At 37.3% G+C, this 21,633-nt stretch overlaps 1 protein-coding gene and 1 long non-coding RNA gene across 2 annotated transcripts; both read left to right on the top strand.

Moving 5' to 3' along the window:
- The first annotated feature begins 623 nt into the window (after positions 1-623).
- cmn (calymmin) lies at positions 624-19,853 on the top strand. The gene is made up of 58 exons (XM_074620923.1): positions 624-705; positions 792-865; positions 2,500-2,587; positions 3,789-3,842; positions 3,924-3,983; positions 4,144-4,188; positions 4,302-4,352; positions 4,535-4,582; positions 4,688-4,738; positions 4,838-4,888; positions 5,159-5,197; positions 5,323-5,373; positions 5,804-5,851; positions 6,430-6,480; positions 6,573-6,623; positions 6,726-6,785; positions 6,872-6,934; positions 7,011-7,058; positions 7,147-7,227; positions 7,306-7,356; positions 7,656-7,739; positions 7,835-7,918; positions 8,028-8,075; positions 8,166-8,210; positions 8,476-8,517; positions 8,628-8,669; positions 8,757-8,804; positions 8,916-8,978; positions 9,552-9,605; positions 9,693-9,782; positions 10,008-10,052; positions 10,234-10,689; positions 13,589-13,636; positions 14,353-14,406; positions 14,699-14,743; positions 14,858-14,908; positions 15,052-15,114; positions 15,319-15,372; positions 15,481-15,522; positions 15,623-15,679; positions 15,856-15,894; positions 16,050-16,100; positions 16,180-16,218; positions 16,339-16,395; positions 16,796-16,867; positions 16,965-17,033; positions 17,192-17,257; positions 17,479-17,535; positions 17,967-18,014; positions 18,221-18,292; positions 18,397-18,468; positions 18,600-18,665; positions 18,765-18,836; positions 18,918-18,986; positions 19,085-19,147; positions 19,252-19,317; positions 19,403-19,441; positions 19,540-19,853. Exons 1-58 carry the CDS (start codon positions 624-626, stop codon positions 19,851-19,853), a joined length of 3,993 nt encoding a protein of 1,330 aa, XP_074477024.1.
- A 216-nt stretch (positions 19,854-20,069) lies between these two features.
- Positions 20,070-21,328, top strand: LOC141758699 (uncharacterized). The gene is made up of 2 exons (XR_012591922.1): positions 20,070-20,792; positions 20,871-21,328. It is a non-coding gene; the product is annotated as an uncharacterized LOC141758699 (long non-coding RNA).
- Positions 21,329-21,633: the final 305 nt, after the last annotated feature.

Raw genomic sequence — 21,633 nt, 5'->3', positions numbered from 1 at the left:
CAAAATGTGTCCGAGTGCCTGCACAAACAGCTCTTTAAACCAAATATTGGACAAAACTGCTGCCTATTCAGATCATTGCATGTACAAATTTACTTTTGTTGGATTCGGTCACTGTGGTTCAGTCATTAAGAATGATTTACGTCTGCAAGTGTTGAGCTCAGCATGTCGGCAGTCTGTGTGTTTCCATGGTGGGACTGTTCACGGTTGTTTTTGTGCGTTATGGTGTGTTTGATGTGAGAGTGACTTCTGTCATCTTCCACATGCTGTATTTGACTTTATACAGTTCATTAAAATATTTTAAAGCGTACTATTTCCAACTGGAGCATATTTATTTATGCTTTGCAACATTGCATGACATTAGGAAGTGTTAGCCAACACCTTAATCCAAAATACTGCAAAGAAAGTATTTATGTAGTCTGTATAAACAACTTAAACTATGACGATGACCGATCTTCCTTTAATCCATCTTGTGTCCAGAGTTCATCAGTCAACGTCCAGTATGGTGACCTCCCTCTCTTTGCTCCTCTATGTCTCCCTTAAGTGTTAATGTACTTTAAGTGGCCAATTATTTAGTTAGTGTGTGTGTGTACACCTCAGTGTCTCTCTCAACAAGTTGGGGGAGGATGTGGAGAACAGGAGCATCTATAAGCAGAAGGAAGGAGGGGCACCTCGGACCAGAGGGTATATCAGACCCTCACCATCAGGGTACGTTGCCCACTCCACATCATCTGCTTTACTCTCCTCATCCTCCTGCTGGCTTTATAATCTTTTGGCCTTTTTTCCCCCTTCAGGTCCACAATGTTGGGACATCTACTACTTCAGAGTGCGGTGGTCCTTTGGCTGGTGCAGACAGCACACACGCTGGGTGAGTGAAGGCCCGTCCTGGGACTGATAACCAATATCTCATCTTGATGTTGACATTAGATTCATTTGTGTGGGATGTCTTTTGTAAATTAACTAAATATTGCCTTTATGACTGAGGTCATGATGAATCGTATCAATTCAAGACACAGTAACTATTCACCTTGTGTAAAGGGTTTGCTTTGTTAGAATTAATGCAAACCTATAACGGGGGCAAGAAATTAGGAACATTAGCATTTTAATTAAGTCAAATGAGCCAATTTAAACCTTCCAGTCACCGATATTGGAGTACTTCCAGAAGAAATGCAGCTGCATAGTTTATTTTGAGGAAGAAATGTGTGGCGTGTATATATATATTTCTGTAGAGTCACTGTGGTCAGTTTTGTGTCTGGTCTGTTGTAGAGAGAAGGTGAAACACTCAGCTGAGTTATGAGCTGACATATGGTTAAGGATGATGATGTCTGTTAGCTGACACTGAGGTACTCCTCCCTGCCTCCATTCATCAGCCGTAATTTAAGTCTTACAGGTACGTAGCCCCTGTAAGACTACATTCCCCCCATCTCGCTGCTTTTGATGGAAAGCTTTCTAAAAGGGCATAATGTCAGAAAATAAACCAAATATTCAGAATATTTATCCCTGACATTGTTTTATTTGAATGTTTTCCTCTTACAACTAGAATCTGTCATTCTGGTTAATTTCATGACAGTTTCATTGTGAGAAAATACTTAATTCAGCAACTGCAGTATGTGCTTAAGTCTATTTCTTTCTTTTTTGTCCTTTATTTACTAATTTGTGCATACACATGAATGCGTCACAATTTGGGCATAAAAACAAATACAAAGTCAACAACAGATGTTATTGATTTGCAAAACATAAAAGGACCCAGATAAGTGACAGTGGACAGCATGTGAAAATAAAATAATGAGAAAAAAGTAATAACTAAATTAGAAATGTATAAGGAGAAAAGGAGAAGGCAAAAAGAAAAGCGAGAGGGACAGAAGAAATAAAAATAAATAATACATTTATATTTGAGTTTAGCAGCAGGATAGATGAGAGAATTGTTGAATGTATTTTATTGAACTGTTGAAGTTTGAAGAGCTGATTGTTGTTCCATTGATATGTCGTGTTAAGACATCCAGCCATTGTGAGATGTTTTTTCCCCCAAATTTTCCAGTTAAGTAGTATTTCTTATTTTAAGTATTTCTACAATTTCCCTCAGGATAAGTAAAGTCCTTTCTGCTCTTATCTTAAAGGCTGTTACCGCTGTATTTAACTGCAATATCCAAATCAATTATCTGCACCATTTCTGTACTAGATCCATCTTTTAATGATTTTAATGATGGCTTCTATACTACGATACTACTTTTTGATCGGTTTAGAAATTAAACAAGATGGCTATTAGATTTGCACTCTTTAAGGTCTATATAAAAAAACATCTAGTCTGATAACATATTTTAATTATGCATGCATGCAATCTACTAGGACCAGGATTTTAAGATACTATTGAATGATTTGAACAGAAATCATCAAATGATTAGAAGAGAAATTATTTCACTCCTCCCTGAAAGGATGTTTGTTTTTTGCATTATTTAATTAAAGACTCCCAAATTGTGTTTAAATGCTGAAACTGTGCTCCAGTCTTGTGCAGAGAAACGGTTCAACCTGTTGGGTTCTGAAGAGATGAAAAAGAAAAAGAAAATGAGACAAATGTCTTTCAGGCGCTCGGGTTTGCCTGTCAAATTTCAAACGATGATGTTAAACCAAAATCTTAGCAACGCTCGCTGTGTAGCTCTTTCGTATCCTCGGCCCTCTACCAACTTTTCTTGTGATGATGCGAAGCAGCTATATCTTCTTTCCTCTTTACCAGCGGTCTCGGTTTGTGAAATCAAAGGCGGCTCGGCTTCGGTGGCAGCAGCAGTCTGAATTTAACATCCCTCTGTGAGAAAGGAAAGAATGGTTTTACTGCTTGTACACAGTCACTCTATTGACTTCTGTAGAGGCTCACTACTTCCCAAAAATGTTCATTATACGACCGACTCACCAAGACTGGATTCAGTTTTAAAAAACTAATTTAGGGACTTTATGAAAACTATTATGGTGGGGAGATGGGGCTGAACCTTATGTTTCACTTCCTCTCGAGCAAACACCCTCCCACCAAAAAATATAACGGTATTGATACAATATTAATAATTTAAAAAAGGCAAAGTAGAAAAATAGTGTAATTGTTTTTAATTTTCTAAATTAAACTTTAATATGTGTATGCCCAAAGCCAGTTGATTGACAGCTCGGCCCTTCAAGGAAAAAGTAGAGCAAAAAGGAAAAATAGAGGGATAAAAATACATACATGACATTAAACAAAAATAAATAAATGAAAAAATAAATGTATACTGCATACAGACAAAATAGAGTAATTTATATGCAAAAACAAAGAAAAAAATATAAATATATACAGAAATAAATGTGAAAATATATGAAAATCATTATTCTTTTATATTTTATTTGTCTTTATATTTCTGCGTTCATTTATTCTTTTATTTCTCTTTTTATATTTCCACATTTGTATTTACTTATATATTCTTTTATTTATTCCTCTTTATATTTCCACATTTATTTTCTTGTTTTTTTTCCTGATTTATCTTTTTTTATGGCACTCCTATGACTCCATAGCTTCTAGATATGTTGCAAAGCTAAACGTTTGGTTTTTCCTGTTATTTAACAGTAGTAACCTGACAGTAGTTTAACATTAAGTGTGTTGTGTTTAAGGTTATGCTGCTGCATCTAGAGTATCCAATGGACAAGGGCCACAAACTAATGGTAAACCCATCACACTCTGCACACTTTCTGTCTATGAAACATGAAAATCATTTGTGGGATTTCCACGCAAGCTGAAGGTTTTGTTCACAGCTGTCATGTTGTGATTTTTCTAGGAAGGAAACCTCATAACGGTGGAGGTGTAGGACGAATGCTGATGCCATCGAAAGGTAAATTAACAGAAAATTTCTCCAGCCTTGAATGCATTTGTCCTTGAGAATATTTTTTCAATAATTGTTTTTTGTTGTAAGGTGTGGGTCAGGCAATGGGTGCACAAAATGGTTACGGCGGATACCCCACCAAAGGCATAGGTTAGTGATTACATACATCTGCATGATTGATCTGATTTTAGAAAGATGTTTCTCAATGTTACACTTGCTGTTATTGTAAGTGCAAATGGAGCTAAATCTAATGGTAAATGCAAATTTATAGCTTATTCTGACTTTTCTCATTATATCTAATCTATTTCAGGCTATGGTGCAGCTGCTGGTGGAACCAATGGAGGAGGGATGAAAGGTAAGTTCAGCCATGTACCTGTGTTCACTCTATTTGAGCTAAATACTATCACTTATCACAGTGTGAAAACTTAGAAGGATCTTTTGGTTATGTTTTTCCATCTTGTTTTTAAGGCTATGGAGCAACAGCTGGAGTAACCAATGGACAAGGTGGCAAACCACAAGGTAGGTATTACAATGTGGACCTCAGCTTTCAAAAACATGCAAGATTTGGCAGCAAATGCAAGATTTGTAGCTTCTGATATACCAATAAATGCTCAATCCATAGGGTTACAACGTGGATGCTAAAGAATCACGGTTTTCCACTAACTTTTCTCTGATCTCTTGATGCATTGTTTCTAATATAGGAGGGAATCCAGCAGGTTTACCTAATGGAAATGGAGCAAAATCTAATGGTAAATGTTACACTCGTCTCTCCACCAGTTTGCATCTAGTTTACAAATAATTCTAATTTAATTAAATTATATTTTGCTGTAATATCACTGTGATCTTTGTTGCAGGATATGGTGTTCAAGCCGGTCCAACCAATGGTCAACAAATGAAAGGAAACGGTATGAAACACGTCTTCACATTGAGGACAAATGTATACTCTCTCACACACACATATGCTGATCAGCAACACTTCAATGTAAATTGTCTTTATGTGGCAGGTTACGGTGCACAAGCTGGTGGATACGGCAGACAAGGAACTAAAGGCAATGGTATTATAAATGTGATGATTCACTAGATCAGATTTGGGGTTAAGTCTGATATGCATATGTGCTGTACAGTATGTGAAACGTGTCATGATTTATATGCTATTTAAGTCATCTGGGATTTACTCGTGTTCTTGGAAATTTAGTTTAAAAGTGTCTCAAACGGACAGACTGTAAATACTTGGCAGCTCTAAACTGCTGGGGTGTGAAAATGGTCATTTGAGTCATCATGCTTAGTAAATGCATTTAAACTCACACAGTCTCTTTAATCTCCAGGTTATGGAGCACCGAACGGAAATAGAGGCCATTTGAATGGTAAGTCGACGTTACTGTACATTAATGCTGGAAATGTAGTGAATCTGTTTGAGGTTATTTTACTTATTTTAGTAATGCTGCATTTCCAAATGAGTCTCTTAGTGTTTGTTTCTATTGTCTTTTAGGCTATGGTGCTGCAGCTGCTGCTCTAGGTGGGAATGGAGCTAAACCCAATGGTGAGTGACCATTTAATAATAATAATTCTCTTTGTTCATTAACAAATGATAATGTTAATTAATGAAAAAAAACAATTTCTCTTTCATTTATCTGCTTCAAATGAATTATGATGAATATTTTACATCAGATTAACTCATAGTTTAGGGCTGCAATTAACAATTTATATTTCATCATGCATTATTTATGATTTTTCTGATTCATAAATGAACCACTTGATAAAATGTGAAAAAATAATCGCAAAGGTTCATTACAGGTTACCAGACACCAAAGTAATGTCTCAAAATAACAAGAGGCACAAAAACATTTTATGATCATTTCTGAAGCTGTATGAAAATTACCTGATGTGGAAAAAACGTTATAGCCGACTGGTTAGGCAAGTAATAAAGGCATGTATTTGCTTTTTATTGTGTTTGTTGCATCTATTTGTAGGTAACGGTGCAGCTGCTGCATATAATGGACACAGAACAAAAGGCAACGGTAGGGTAACTCCTAGAGTATTGCTATAAAATGTCTTACATTACATTAAAGAGGACCTATTATGCTAATTTCCAAGTGAATACTTGTATTTTGGGTTTCTAGTAGAACATGTTTAGATGCTTTAATGTTCAAAAAACGCTTTATTTTTCTCATACCGACTGTATGAAACACTTCCTTTCACCGTCTGTCTGAAACGCTCTGTTTGAGAATTTGTAGTAGAGTAAAAAAGAAAGAATTTGAAAGAATTCAGTAAAATCTGTGTCAGAATCCAACCGAGTTAAATTGACTTAATGTTGGTGTACAGGTAATGATGTGCTTGTGGCACTGTGTTAAAATTAGACAGTGGATCCAAAACCACGCTTAAGCCAGAAAGGAGTCAAATTTAAGAGTTTCAATTCATTCTCATATAAGAAAGCATCAGTCCCCTTTTTAAAAAGCCTGTTTCTGCACTATGCAAATTTGAACCGAAACGATTGTTGGTTAGTCTTAATCTGTTGTGTCAGCGACATGTGGCAGTGAGTTCCTATACCTCTAGTAGTGTGCTGTATGAAGATTAATTACATTTCTCTCTTTGCCAGGCTATGGTGCTGGAGCTGGTGTACCTAATGGAAATGGGGCTAAAACCAATGGTAATGTTTGCAAAAAGTTAACTTTTAAACACATATTTAATTAAATAAATGTAAAAAGTATCACACCTTCAATTATAATAATCATTCTTTAGGTCAAGGAGCCGCAGCTGGCCAATTCAACGGCAATGGGGCAAGACCAAATGGTAAGAGTGCGTTGAAATGGGCGGCATGATAACTTTTTGCGACACAAAACATGTTCATCTGTTTTTTTTATGTAACTTAAAGCATGCCTCTGTGTTTAACAGGACAGGGGGGAGCTGGAAGTAAACCTATGAAAGGATATGGACGACCACCTTATGGCGCAGGTAACTCATCGTCTGCCGCCTTGTTTTCCAGGTAATCGTAATATTCACTTTGATGCATACGTATATGTGTACGTCTGTGATTTAAGGTCCAGGTGTGGGGATGGGAGCCTCCAGAGGTATGGGAGTACCTCAGCTTGCCAGGAACCAGGGTGAGTGAAGGCCACGACACATCGCTGAGGTCACCACCTAATACACCTGTAACAATGTCTTTATTTGTTCTTCCAGGATATGGTGGTAATGGTTATAATGGTTATGGAGCTCAACCCTTGGGAGGTGAGTCATACACAAGTCCATATTGACATCACTTACAGTACGATGAATAAAACATAAATTCTAATTGTTAATGTATGTGTATTTATAGGCTACAATGGTGGTTATGGCGCCGCTGGTTTGGGTCTGGGACCTCGGTATGGAAATGGAGGAATGAAGGGACCGAAGCCAGGTAGGATGTTTTTCATGGTACTCATTTTTTTAGATTACATGTTTCTCCTCTAAACCCTTTTAATTGTTAAAATTGCAGGTTATGGTGCTGCAGCTGGTGTGGCCAATGGACAAGGTGCAAAACCCAATGGTAACCTATAAATAATATCTAATATATCACATCCACTAAAAACTAAAAAAACATTGACAGGCATGTAATTTTAATATGATCTGAAATCATTGTTGTAAAATATAAAGGTTATGCTGGAGCCGGAGCCCCTAATGGGAATGGTTATGGTGCCGCAGCTGGTGTGGCCAATGGACAAGGCGCAAAACCCAATGGTAAACCTATGAATAATACTTAATATATCACATCCACTAAAAACAAAAAAAACATTGACAGGCATGTAATTTTAATATGATCTGAAATCATTGTTGTAAAATATAAAGGTTATGCTGGAGCCGGAGCCCCTAATGGGAATGGTTATGGTGCCGCAGCCGGTGTGGCCAATGGACAAGGTGCAAAACCCAATGGTAAAACTGAATAATGTATCACATCCACTAAAAAAAATTGACGGGCATGTAATTTTAATATGATCTGAAATCATTGTGTTGTAAAATATATAAAGGTTATGCTGGAGCCAGAGCCCCTAATGGGAATGGTTATGGTGCCGCAGCTGGTGTGGCCAATGGACAAGGCGCAAAACCCAATGGTAAACCTATGAATAATACTTAATATATCACATCCACTAAAAACAAAAAAAAATTGATGGGCATGTAATTTTAATATGATCTGAAATCTTTGTGTTGTAAAATATAAAGGTTATGCTGGAGCTAGAGCCCCTAATGGGAATGGAGCTGTGCCAAATGGTGGGTCAACATGCAAGAAATGATGATGATTATGATTATTACATTTACAGTATGAGGTTAATTATTTTTGTCGTTTGTGAAACTATTAAGGTTATGGATATCCCAGTGGTGGAGCTACCAAGCAAACAAAACCAGGTAAATGTGCAGTAAATCACATATATGTAATTTATTTTTGGATATAAGTGCATAATTAAAGAATATTTAAACCATTATCCATCTCTTACACCAAGTTCTTACCTAATTTACATAATTCTGAGGGAATGGTTATGAACCTCTCAAATAGGAAAACAAAAAGTTTCAGAAACGATACATAACTTTAGTTCAAATTAGAGAATCTGTGGATCTCTTTTGTGTGAAGCACAAAGTTGTCAACATAACTCTGATTTTATTTTATTTTTAGGTTATGGTAATGTTCCAAATGGATATGGTGCCAAACCCAACGGTACGGACTGTCATTTCTTTTTATATTTATTTATGACTCTAAATACTGTTTTATTTTGATGACATCTCAAGCTGAATATAAAGTAATTTGCTTTCATGAATGTGTTACAGGATATGGAGCCCCCAATGGAGGTGCAATGAGACCCCAACCAGGTAACACTCGTATTGTAAACGTGTTACACGTTAAGGAAAAACTTAAATACGATATGGATGTTTTTGTAATGAATTGCTTAATCATAGGTTATGGAAATGGAGCGGTTCCCAATGGATATGGAGCTAAACCCAATGGTAAGTGATCGTATTTAGTTGCGGTGTTATAAATGTTCCTTATGTAGAAGAATATTCTTCTGTTTCAGTGGGATGGTATATTTATTTATGTAATGAAATGTTTGACCCAAGGTTACGGAGCTGCAGCCGGAGCTGGAGCTGGTGTTACCAAAGGCTATGGAGCTAAACCAAATGGTGACAACCTATTAAAATACACACCTTATATACAGTGAAGTTTAGTTTACTACTATTATGTATGGAAGACTTCAAATGTCTGCATTACAACAAGTCAAACAAAGAAATAAAATGAAATGCACATTATGTGTATTTTCTTTTACGTATGCATTTACTGTGCCATAATTAAATAATAATAATAAAAAAATATGTTAAAAGGACAATTATTTAGCTTTTCATCCTTAATAACTGGACCCACCTCAAAGCTGTGGTTGGACAGTTGATTTTATTTTTTAATTTCCATTACAAAAAAGATAAACGCACCTCATGAAAACTAATCATGTGCTTTGCATTTAGCAGGTCTATGCTGCTCTCTGCTGGAGAACACTGAATTATAACACGCCTAGGCCAAAGGCTTAATAATGTTTTTCATTTAATTATGACACAGCCAATGCATATATAGAAAGGAAATACATATAAGAATGTGCATTGTATTTCACTTTATTTCTTTGTTTGATTTGCTTTAATCTAAGCATTTTAGATCTTCCATAACTAGCAACCTTGCTTGATTTACTTGGTATATTTTCTCTCAAGGTCATGGAGTTACAAATGGTGCTGCACTTGGTGGATATGGAGGTCAACCCAACGGTAAGTTCCAGCTATCCAATAAATGTATTTTGTTCATTAATAAACTCTGAATGTAATTTGTCAAAGTTAATCCACTTTAATCTGCAGGATACGGAGGGCCAAGCAGAGGCTCAAAACCACAAACCAAAGGAGTTGGAGCGGTGTCGCCCAGTGAAGGTGCTAAAACACTCGGCACCGGTAAGAATTCTGCATATTATATATAACACATGCAATGTTTGTGATATCCACATAGTGATGGGAAGAAAGGGAATAATGATGCTATTAAAACAAAAGATGCATATACATTTTGAGCATCCTTTTATCTCAGTTTTTCTTTTGGCGTTGATCTGCAAACCCCGTGTTTACAATGTCTGCAGTGCTTATTGGATTCAGGAATTTGTTTATGAAAATGTTGTTTCACAGGTTATGGTGGTCCTGCTGGTGTACCTAACGGACAGTTTAATACTGGTAAAATGCTCCTGTACATTCTCACGTTTTATGTCAGCTTTATTTCTAAACGTTGTTGCATTTCACTTTTGCTGTATAGTTGACCTAATGTTTTAAGTTTCACTGTTCACTAAAGAACAGTTTAATCTTTTCCATTCAAATTTGTTTTTTTTTTGCCCACATATCTCTGTTTGGTTCTCAGGCTACGGCATGATGCCAAATGGGAAGGGTACAAAGGGTGCAGGTGCGTCCACCGAAAAGGGCCTAAAAGGAGTAGTTCTCTCTCCTGAGCAGCCAAGTGCGACACCAGAAGAGGTTGTTGCATTTCCACAAGCAGTAACTCACGGTGCAACACCCGTTGCCCCCGAGCCAACGAGTGGTGTCCTTGTTATGGTCACGCAAGAGAAATATCACAAGCTGCCTTCACCTGTTCCTCAAGGAAAAAGCTACAAACAGACACCACTAATCCCTCAGGCTACACCAGAACCAGCACCAGCAATTCCTCAAGGCAAAGGCCCAAAGCCGGCACCTGAACCCACACCTGAACCAGCACCCATGGGCCCATATGGCAAGGGTCTGAAGGGAGCCACATCTGGACCTGGACCACTGGTTCCCCAGACTAACCCAGCACCAGAGCCGGCAGCCGTCCTCCCTGAAGGCAAGTACCCTAAACATCAATCTGTACAGAGCTTTTGTGGCAGGACATAATCTTCTAATTAAGTCACTAGAAGTATCTTTTTTTAAATCAAATAATAATTCTAAAGTGTTTGGCTTGACATCACTGTAGGTGATTGTCCCTCTTGATAGAGCCACATACTGTATTTATTTTGTATAAAACTAATAATCTCTATGGGTTGTTACTTATTTTAATGGTATTTAAAAAATAAAAAAAAAGTGTTGTAAATACAAAATATTTATTGCTTGTGAAAACCACCAATTAATTTGGCCTTGTCTTCACAGTAATGCAATGTCCAAAAAGCATATCAATATAGTTATATTTTTCCAACTTATTAGAACAAAACTGCCACTCAACTGTTTTTTATGTGCGGTTATATAGTATAGTATAAGTATACACACTTATTGGATTTTCATAGTTTTCACTGCCTTGGAGCCTTAAATGAAAACAGCTAGACACATTTACTTTAATTATGTGTTAAGTGGAAGTGAACAGAGTAAAAAACATCTGATAATAGTGGATCTGTATCTCAGGGACTGCGGCATCAAAATCAAAAATGTGTATAAAGATATATGCACCTTTCATATGCACTTACTGAGTATCCGCATACTCTGTATCTGGCATTGTTCAGCATGTTTTGCACTGTTGTAATCATTCAACATTGAGATAAAGTAGCAGAATGATATTTTATTAGAATATAAAAAATGTATTGTTTACTAGAAAACATCATCTGTCTGTTTGTTTGTGGCATTGTTGCCAAATTCTGCTGAATAAGAAACTGTTTAGAATATGTTGCTTTTGAATTTGTAGTTTGACTTTATACACATAAAATGCAAACATGTTGAGTCAATTCATAGATCTGCTTATTCTGTGTTTTTTTTTTTATGTATGGGGACATTATCAGTAATGATTTCCAAACATCCAGCAAAATAATATCTAGATAAGATGTTGATGAAACATAATATGACCTCCAGGTTATGTGACTGGAAGTTCTGTGCCTAAGCAAAAAGGTGCAGCAGAGGCAGATGTTGTTTTTGGGGTAGACAGCACCAGTGAAGGGGATGCTGCCCCTGAAAGCACCAAACCCCTGAAAACTAAAGCTGTTCCTGAAACAGTGGCAGCTAAAGGTGCAGGGAGCATCACTCCTGAAGAGGCGCTGGCTGTAGGTGTACCTGAGCTCGCACCAGAAGAAGCAAACATCAAAAGCCAGCCTGAGGCTGGACCTGACAGGCTCGGGGTCAAAGGTCTCCCTGCAGGAGATACTGGGGCAAATGGTAAACTTAATCTCGATTTGAGTGTGTTTACTAGCGTTGTTTTGCATGTGTTAATGTTGACTGAATCCTGTTCGTCCTAACTTTGTCCCAAGTCTGTTGCAGAATTGTGGACATTATGTTAAGTGTCTTACACTGCAAGATGTGTGTTGTTTTAATGGCTAGGATTCAGTCTTACGCATAATACTCTGGCAATCTAAATGCCATTATCAATATCAATATGTATTACACACTACTTTAGACCCATTAACGTGATGAAAAACAAATGCTGGTATAATGAGATGTACAGAGCGATAAATGCCAGGTATTAACTTGAGAGTGAATCCTAGCCAGTGACCATGGTTATAATTGTATTAGCTCTACAGATTTGTGTGTAGTTACAATTCTGTTTGTTTCTGTGTCGCATGCTCTCTTCAGAGTTGTCTCAGAAAATTAGCAATAACTTGTGTTCAGATGTGTTTATCCCCTTTTTTTTCTTGTCTCACCCAGCTTTGTCATATTTAAATAATCAACATGTCACTTTTAAAGAGACATTTTGGCGAACACGCTTATTTGCTGTTAGTTAGCCTTTTGGTAAGCATTAGACAAACAAGATATAACGTGTTAGTTAGTGAGCTTTAGGGGTGCTTGTAGGTGGATTTTGTTACCTGTGAACAGAGCCAGGCTAGCTGTTTCCTGGCTGTAGCTTCATATTTACTTTACAGATGAGTGGTATTATATGGAGGACGAAACCTGCCAAAATCAAAATAAATAAATTATGATAAATAAATAATTATTCCATTAAATGCACCACAAATATAAAAAAAATAAATGTAAGCATTAATTAATTGATAAGATGTGACATAAATTGATATTTCTGTTTTAATTTGCTTCCTTATTTATTTACCTTAATTTTCCCTTTTATTTATTTACCGACAGCCCCCATCTACATAATAAGGCAGAAATGTATAAAGAAAAGAATTCAGAAATAAGTTTGAGGAAATAAATGTTGGTGGAAAATGTGAAGGAATATCATGCAGAATAAAATGAATACATACAATTTAATGATGAATGAATAAATAAAAAAAATTTCAAATACATTTTAAATAAATGCAAGAATGCATAAAGATATTTGAAAGTTAATTTAAATTAAAAAAAATATATATAAGGGAAATTAAATAGAAGAGTAGATGGGAGAATCAATACAAATAAATAAAGAAGCAAATTAAAACAAATATAAATTTGTCGAGTCACTTATTAATTTTTTTTTTTTTATTTTGGCAGGTTCCGTCTTCCAGATAATTAATCTTCTCATCTAACTCTTGGCAAGAAAGCGAATAAGCGTAATTCCCTAAACTGTCAAAGTATTCCTTTGGCATGTGGAGCAGGTTGAGAAATAACCAGTTCACAATGTGTTCATTTCAAGACTAAATGTGTGATGTTTGTTCCTTGTGATTATGTTATTTTAATCCTGATGAAGTTTATTTTGGTGCATTCATGGTGATTTTCAAGTTTAACCCACCGATTTCTTTTTTTAATTACATTGTTGTTTTATTGATGTTGCAAGTGTAAAGAGAGATGTACCTGGATTGTTTCCATCTAAATCCTGATTTGTCCTTTTTGATTTTCAGAGAACGGAGGAGGAGCGTCCATCTCCAAGGGACAGGGAACTAAACCTGGTAAACATTTCTCTCTTTGAACAATTTAACAATCTGATAGCTGAAGACCTGCCTCAGAGACAGTCATGTTCCCCTCAGGATGAAGTGTAACAACTTTGGTGATCCCTTAACTTTTCATGTCGCGCCATCATTTGCTCACAATTTTAATTTATCCAATTCTTATCAGCTGTTATTGTTAGTGCTTTTTAGCAAATGTGAGTTTACTAACACAAAACTAAACTGGTGAACATGGTAAATATTATACCTGCTAAACTTAACATGTTGGCATTGTAGACTTGTAGTCCTGTTTCATCAATCTTTCTAGGAAGAACACAATAATGCAATATTGTACCACTCATTAGTAACATTTGAGTACATTGGCATTTTAACAAAGATCAAATGGTGATTATTTTAGTAGCATTTGACACCTCCCATGGGGGTTTTGATGTGTACTAAAGTGACCAATGGGAGCTGTTGTAACTAAATAAGAGGTAATTCATGTTGGCCCAATCTTTCAGAAGTATAAGAACAACAAAAGAGTCCAAATATATCAATAACAAAGTGCAGCTTTTGCTAACAATTTCACTTTGTCAAAACCTCAAATTACAGTAACAATACAATAACACAAAGCCTGCTTGTCTTGAGGTTGATTGTTTGGTTGGTTGTACGTACATATATTTGTTTTACTTTGAAATCTTGAATTGTGCTGGTAATACATGTTTACGTTGGTGTTGTAGACTGTGGACCATCAGGAGTACCAAATGGACAGTGGATGAAAATACCAAGACCTGGTAAACTGGGAGTGTTATATTCTCCAATGGTCTAATAGCATCTGCATGCAAAAATGTGTATTTTTACTTTTACTGTATGTACAATGTATATTCAAGGAATTTGGATAGTTTTTCAGTGAAATATTGGAGGGATGTAAAACGTAACATGAACCCACTGATTGTCTGTAGCACATATTTATAAAGTTAGGTTAATTATAACCATATGTGAGCTTAGCCACTACCTTAACTTCAATATTAAACAGTCAAAACCGATGAAAAAAAAAACTGTGTACACATTGTTTTGTCATTTAAGGTTATGATGCAGGTGCTGGAGCATCCACTGGCACAAACACAAAAGGTACTTCTACACTATAGTGACTCAGTTTATGGCATACAAGTGTATATTGCATAGATGCAATAATACTTATTGTTTATATTATTATTTATTGATGATTCTTTCATTTGTTTTGAGGTTATGGAGCAGGAGCTGGTGTTCCAAACGGATATGGTGCTAAACCCAACGGTAAAGCAACTTTATTCTTCATTCACAATATTCATGTGTATGAAATGTTCACAATGGGGTGTTTTACAGATGATAATTGAAACCGACTAGAGGTTTGATAACGACTGTAGACCTGATAGTTGTGATATTGTGCCATTGTTTAGGACACGGTGCCGGCAGGCCAGGGGGGTATTCAAATGGAGGAGGAGCTAAAGCAAACAAACCAAGTAAGAAGACTGATAATAAAACAGCTATGAGGTTTTAAATCCATAATACTATAATAATACCTATTATTAGATTTCTTGAAGTGATCTGGTAATTATTCATTTACTGTGTGTCTTTATAGTTTACTTCTACGTGTTTTCTTTTCCATGGTATAAAGGTGAAGGTAAAGACCGTATATGTCTCAATGAAGTTTTGTTTATCCAAAGGTTATGGAGCAGGAGGCTACACTGTCCCTGGACTCAGCAATGGATACGGAGCTGGTAATATTGACTGTTAATATAAACATACAGTGAATCTTGATGTTTTCCTGGTTTCCTCCTTCACTTAGATGTGTTTTTCAAAGTACCTTTTTGGTTTTATGTGTGCAGCAGGCCTTGGATATCCTTATGCAGGGAAACCTAAGCAACCTGGTGAGTGTTTTTTTTAAAGCAGTTCAACCTCATAGAGCATAGGAATAATTATAATTTGAAGTGTGAAATGTGTTTTGATAATTGTTCTGTATACTCTCAGGTTACGGACAAGGAGCGTACCTTGGAGCTGGATATGGAAATGGAAATTCATATGGAGGTACGTTTTAAAAGGATAAGCTTTAAACAGTCTTTTAATGCAACTTGTAAGCTGATGATAAGTTAGGCTTACAGTAGCTTTATGAACTAAGACTGTTTTTAGGAGTCCATATTCAGTCTTTGAATTGATCTTGTATAAAATCTGTAGTTTTACTTAAATTCTGCAATTCTTCTCAGGAAATACAGGTCTGGGGGAAGCAGCAAAGTCCAAATCAGGTAGTTTACACTAACCTTGTTAAAGCACTGAAGTCATAAATGGATATAAAACACTGAATTGGTAGATGATATATTCCCATAGTTGCTGTCGTTTTATTGCAGGCCATTTAGCTCAAGCTCCGAGCACTAAGGTTGTTTATGATGTCTTTTTGCAGGGTATGGAAATGGAAATGGCTACAGTGCCGGTGTACAACCTGACTATGCAAGCAAGTACCATTTTATGAAATTTTGTTCATTTTATTTTGTTTGAATTACAGCAAAAGTAAACATTTATTTTTCTTCCAGGTCTTGGCCAAGGTGTACCCACTGCCAATGGAAAATCAGGTATGATATGGGTGATAACATAAATATAATATAAGGGTGAAGTAGATTAGATCAACAAGACATGGACAGTGAAACAGTGAAAATAATCCATTATTGTACAATTTACTGCTGATTCTACAGGTGGTGCCAGACAGATGCCTTACAATGGAGCCCCATTGGTTCCTGCTGGAATGGATGGTAAGACGTGCCATCATATAAAAATATGATTTAACAGTGAGCAGAATAATTCACAGTGAAAACAGATTCTGTTGAGTGTACAAAAACAGACGTAGAACAGACATACATAAGAGAATCCAAAATGCTGATATGCAACACATGTTGAGCTCAGAGCTGTTCTTTGTGCATCTAAAGCATCAATGATTTTTCACTCTTTGCAATTGAGGAGCTTTCTAACTCATACAATTTGTTGTCATACCATCTCAGGTCCAGTTTGTAGCTCAATCGGTGCGCTTGCATTCTCTTTCGTTATCTGATTATTGATTTCATTACTGATTTGTTGCATGTTAGCAGCATATTCATCTCGAGGTGTGAAAGTCAATAGACCCGATACACAAACATTTCCTGTGTACTCGTGCAGGAATGAGCCAGTTTGAGCCTCAGCCCGCCGGCCTAGGTCCAAACGGAAAATTGGGCGGCATGTACCATGGTGGTATGTGTAACTTTATATCAATCAAATCTTTATTAACATGAGAAAACTCAGTGAGAAAATGTAACACACCAGAACCAAACCTTCTCCAATGTTACAGGAATGGGTGGCTTGCCTTTTGGTGGTCATACTCTGGGAATGGGTGCAGAGAAACCAAACGCCAAGTACGGTGAGTGCTTGTTGGTCATATTCTATCACTTCACTATAATGTAGCCTGGAAAGGAAAAGGGAGTTTGTCCACCTTGATGTGCAGAACTCTCATATAAATCTCAAACTTATTATTATTCATGTACCAACCAACATTATTCTCTGCTCACTCTGATTTAGGCATTGGTGGGTTGCAATTTGGTGGACAACCCCTCAGTACAGGGACTAATGGTGCAGGAATGTATGGTATGTCTATGATATGGAATGCATGCTTTCTTTTCAGTTTATGTGGACACTGCATGTACTGTAGGGCTTGATGGAAACTGCAAATTCATTCATTAGTGATGTGTGTGTTGATTGAATGTACATACCAAAGTCACTATAGTCCACTAAGGATCAATACAAGCATGCATGGTCAGTCTAATGAGTCCACATGTGTCCCAACTGATGGTCTCAATCCTATCCAGGTTATGGAGGGAGCCCCTATGGGACTGCTGGTGATGGCACATTATCTGGAAAATATGGTGAGTCATTTTGTCAAGCAGTATGTTTTATTTCAAAATAATCTGTGGGACCATGAGTACCTTTTCTCATCCCAACTCGTCACATTCTGACGCTTTGTCAAACCCCTCGGCGTCACTTTTCGCTCGCAAAAAACACGTGCTTAATATTGTGAATTAAACAAAAACACTTGTTTAGGATTGGGCAACAAAACCACCTAGTTAGATTTAGGAAAATACAACATAGTTGGGCTTAAAACTACAATGTTTGTACAGTGAAAATGTGACTTGACGTTGTGAGCACGGGACACGAACGATCAGCTGATGTGAAAGTGAAACGTAACGCACAGGACATGAACCTGGATGACCGGGATGTGATGCCATGCTCCATACACTGAGCTACAAAGACCATATGTCTAGCTTGAGATATTAATATTTATTCAAAATACTTGCAGGTGGTCTTGGTGCCGGCATGGGAGGGGGTCCTGCATCTGCACAATATGGTCAGTGTGATGGGACAAAAAGGGGGTTTTGCTATGACTAATAGTTTTGTCCTCACATAGTAGCCATTCCAGAAATGCACACACTTAGATGCTGATGCAAATAAATCCACAATCTACACTTGACTGTGAAATGGTTTCTTATGTGGATCCATTTTGAGAGGTCATGTGATCATTTTTTTTACTGTTTTCCCTCCATCTCTTATCAGGATATGGCGGGTTCCCCAATGGTGGGCAGCTTCTCGGTCTCGGCAGTAATGGAAACACAGCCGGCAATTATGGTGAATAATGAGCTTTGATATCTCTTGTTGTGATTTGCTTGCTACACACACCCTTAACCTTTCATTATTTCTCTTCTTCCTCTGTTTCTCCATCTTGTCTACAGGTTATGGAAGAATGCCTTATGAAGCTCAACCAGCTGCACTAAGCCCTGAAACCAAATCTACTGGCAAATATGGTAAAAAGTTGTAGACATGTTGCGGACATGTCACCATTTTACGGCTTTATGTATGTTTTACATACCGGACTATATCTTGGTTGGCATTTTATTTTGTTGTTTAATTTATTGAATCATATATTTTCTTCCAGGTCAGGCCGGGTCACAATATCAGCCTGAACCTCTCGTACAGAACGGAAAATTAACAGGCAAATACGGTGAGATTCCTCAAACATGGCAGCTACCTTCTAATTGTCACTTGTTTGTTTGTTTATTTGCTTTAACTTGTCGTCTCTGTGTGGCTGCCAACTGCTCAGGTGGCGGTGAAGTCCCCTACGCACCACATGCTCTTGGTTTTGGGAGTGAAGCTGAATCTTTTGGGAAATATGGTACAGTACATCCTTATCCTTACGTGTTCTTTTCATACCAATAATTTTTAACATGTTTACTAAATAATAATCTCTGAACAGATAACCAGGGACCGTACCAGCCACAGCCCCTTGAATCGGCATCTGAAGGCAGATCTGGTGTAGAATATGGTAGTTTTTTGTTATTGCTACTAATTGCCTGACTAGTTGGGTTAGAAATGTACAAATAAATTGTACATTTATATATTTATTTTTTTTGCCTTAAACAGATGCAGCTGGTTTACATTATGAGCCCGTGCCTCTTGAGCAAGATTCAGCCAGAAAATCTTACGGTGCGTCAGGGAAAGAGGTTCCTTTTTTAAAGAAATTCACAGCATAAATAAACTGCACACCCCAATCTCTTATCTTATCTGCTTATTTTCTCCTGCCCTCTTAGTGAACAGAGAGCTACCGACACCAGCAATTGCAGTTGAAGGCGAGGGGATGTCCATTGATAGATACGGTAACTATATAGTGTGTATTTCTGCATGATGGTGTCTTGCGGCATAACTGCATTCGGGTAACATTTAACTGTTTGTCACTTTCAGAAAATGTGGGCTATATAAATGGACAAGTGCAGCCAGAAGGTAAAACTAGGACATTAACTAATTGCATAGACAATAAAGAGCATTGAAATCTTAGTTTACACCTATTTTTTTCCTCTATCCTGTCTCTCACATCATAGTTGTTGCATTTCCAGTAACTTCCAGCCCCACCCTGGCCCACCCCTCTGTCCCATCCTATCTGCCCGTGGAGTCCTTCACACCTGATGATGTGATGCATGGAGCGGGTGTTGATGACCTGCCTGACCCCGCAGACTCTACCGTCCTCGACTCCGCACCCGCTACAGAAACACTGGGTGTGGCTGAGGTGCCTGAGCAACCTGATGACCTGCTTCATGAACAGCAGCTGCCACGTCAGATTCACATTCAGCAGCATCTCAAACTGCATTTTCACCCACATGGCAAGTCCTGGAGAGGTCAAAGTACTGTACTATAAAGTACAAGTTGTGGTTTTACACACCAGGCTAGCTGTTTTCCCGTTTCCAGTTTTTATGCTCTTTATACTTCAAGCTGAAGTCGGAAACTTTGAGCAAATATGATAAAAAGTTATTTTTTTAAAACTGTCCCTATATCCTGACAGTAGTACACAAGACGGGTAATCTGTGAAAAAAAATCATGTTCCTCTTTGCCCTCCTGCTCTCCTAAAGGCATTTGCAAGATTTCACCGCGCTCGAAGGAAAACAACCAATCGGAGCCGAGCAGTCTCTGGGCAGCTGTCAATCCCTGCTTGCAAAACTCGCAAACTCCGGTCAAACTAGGCAGCGCTGATCAAATATGAATCAATATTCTGTTACTTTAATTCCTATTTCTCCCCTCAAATGTTTTCAGAAACATCTTGTAGTGTACTGTTTAGCTGTAAAATGAGAAAGTTTGCTCCGGCTGGTGGGGGCGGTGCTTGGTATTTCCTCAATGAATCTCAACATGGTAGCCGAGTCACTAACTTTCCCATTCTGAGCGCTGCTGAGTTTGACGGGTTGAATGGCGTTCCCGAGCAGTGATTGACAACTGCCCAGAGACTACTCGGCTCTGATTGGTTGTTTTCCTGTTTTCCAGGCAGGTTGAAATCTTGCAAATGCCATTAGGAGCAACAGAGGACACAGAGGCACATGATTTTTTTTCAGATTACCTGTCTCATGCACTACTGTCAGGATATAGTGACCGTTTTATATCATATTTGCTCAAAGTTACCAACTGCAGCTTTAAAGGACAGATATTAAGTTGGTATCAAAACAAAATCAGTATAAGTAATATTCCAAGATATAAGTCATTTAAAAACTTTTGAATAACAGTTTGAATTGTTTCTTTTCTTTGTCTTCAGGAGCAAAGAACAACAAATATGATTTGAATGGCTTCTTTGGGAATAGTGGCTATCAAGGTAAGAACAGACTCAAACTAAAAGATAATTTTCAGTTTGACTGCTGTACAACCATCACACTCATCTTTCTCCACACAGGTTAACCCCGCAGACAACGACAAGTATAATCTTTCTCTGCCGTTGTATATTATTTTTGAATGTTTCTTAATTGTATATTTTTATTTTCTTCTGTGTGTCGAATAGTCCTGGTATTTTGTGTTTGTTTGTAGAGATAAAACTGCCTTTAAACATTTTGAGTTGTTAGGTTTTCTGATTAATGTATATTTTTATGGATTACCTTTTGTCTTGCACCTACTGCTCACTGTAAATGCAAATAATTAGTTGCTGGAGAAATTCAGTTTGTCTGCTGCATATTCAGTGTTTTGAGTCCGTTTTGCTTGATATTGTCAACTCAAAATAATCCTGTAAAACATAATTCAGTCTAATTTATTTTGCATGGGAGAGGGTTTTTTACTACTTGTGGCAAACATCTGTTTATTATTGTACAGAATTTGATTGAATAAAACCATCAATGAATACCAACCATTGGAAAATCACTCATTTGTATGCGTTTCTATACATTCAGTGTGCTGCAGCATAGGCAAAACCCATTAATATGTTTACATGCTAAGGACTTATCAGTGTCATTGAGAAAAACAACCACCTCTTAAAGTTTTGTAATGCCCAGATCATCCTGAATGCAACACAGTTGTATACAAGCATGAGGAATAGGAACATGTGTGTAGTCTAAATTATAATAAGGGAAATACAGAATATGTTGAAGTTGAAGTGTGAATCAGTTATGAGCCATGACAAGGAGCAGCTGCGGTGGTGCACATGGCTTTTTGTGAGGATTACTCCA

The sequence above is a fragment of the Sebastes fasciatus genome, chromosome 20, assembly GCF_043250625.1.
Source record: "Sebastes fasciatus isolate fSebFas1 chromosome 20, fSebFas1.pri, whole genome shotgun sequence".
NCBI classification, from domain to species: domain Eukaryota; kingdom Metazoa; phylum Chordata; class Actinopteri; order Perciformes; family Sebastidae; genus Sebastes; species Sebastes fasciatus.
This window is presented reverse-complemented; position numbering and strand designations above follow the sequence as displayed.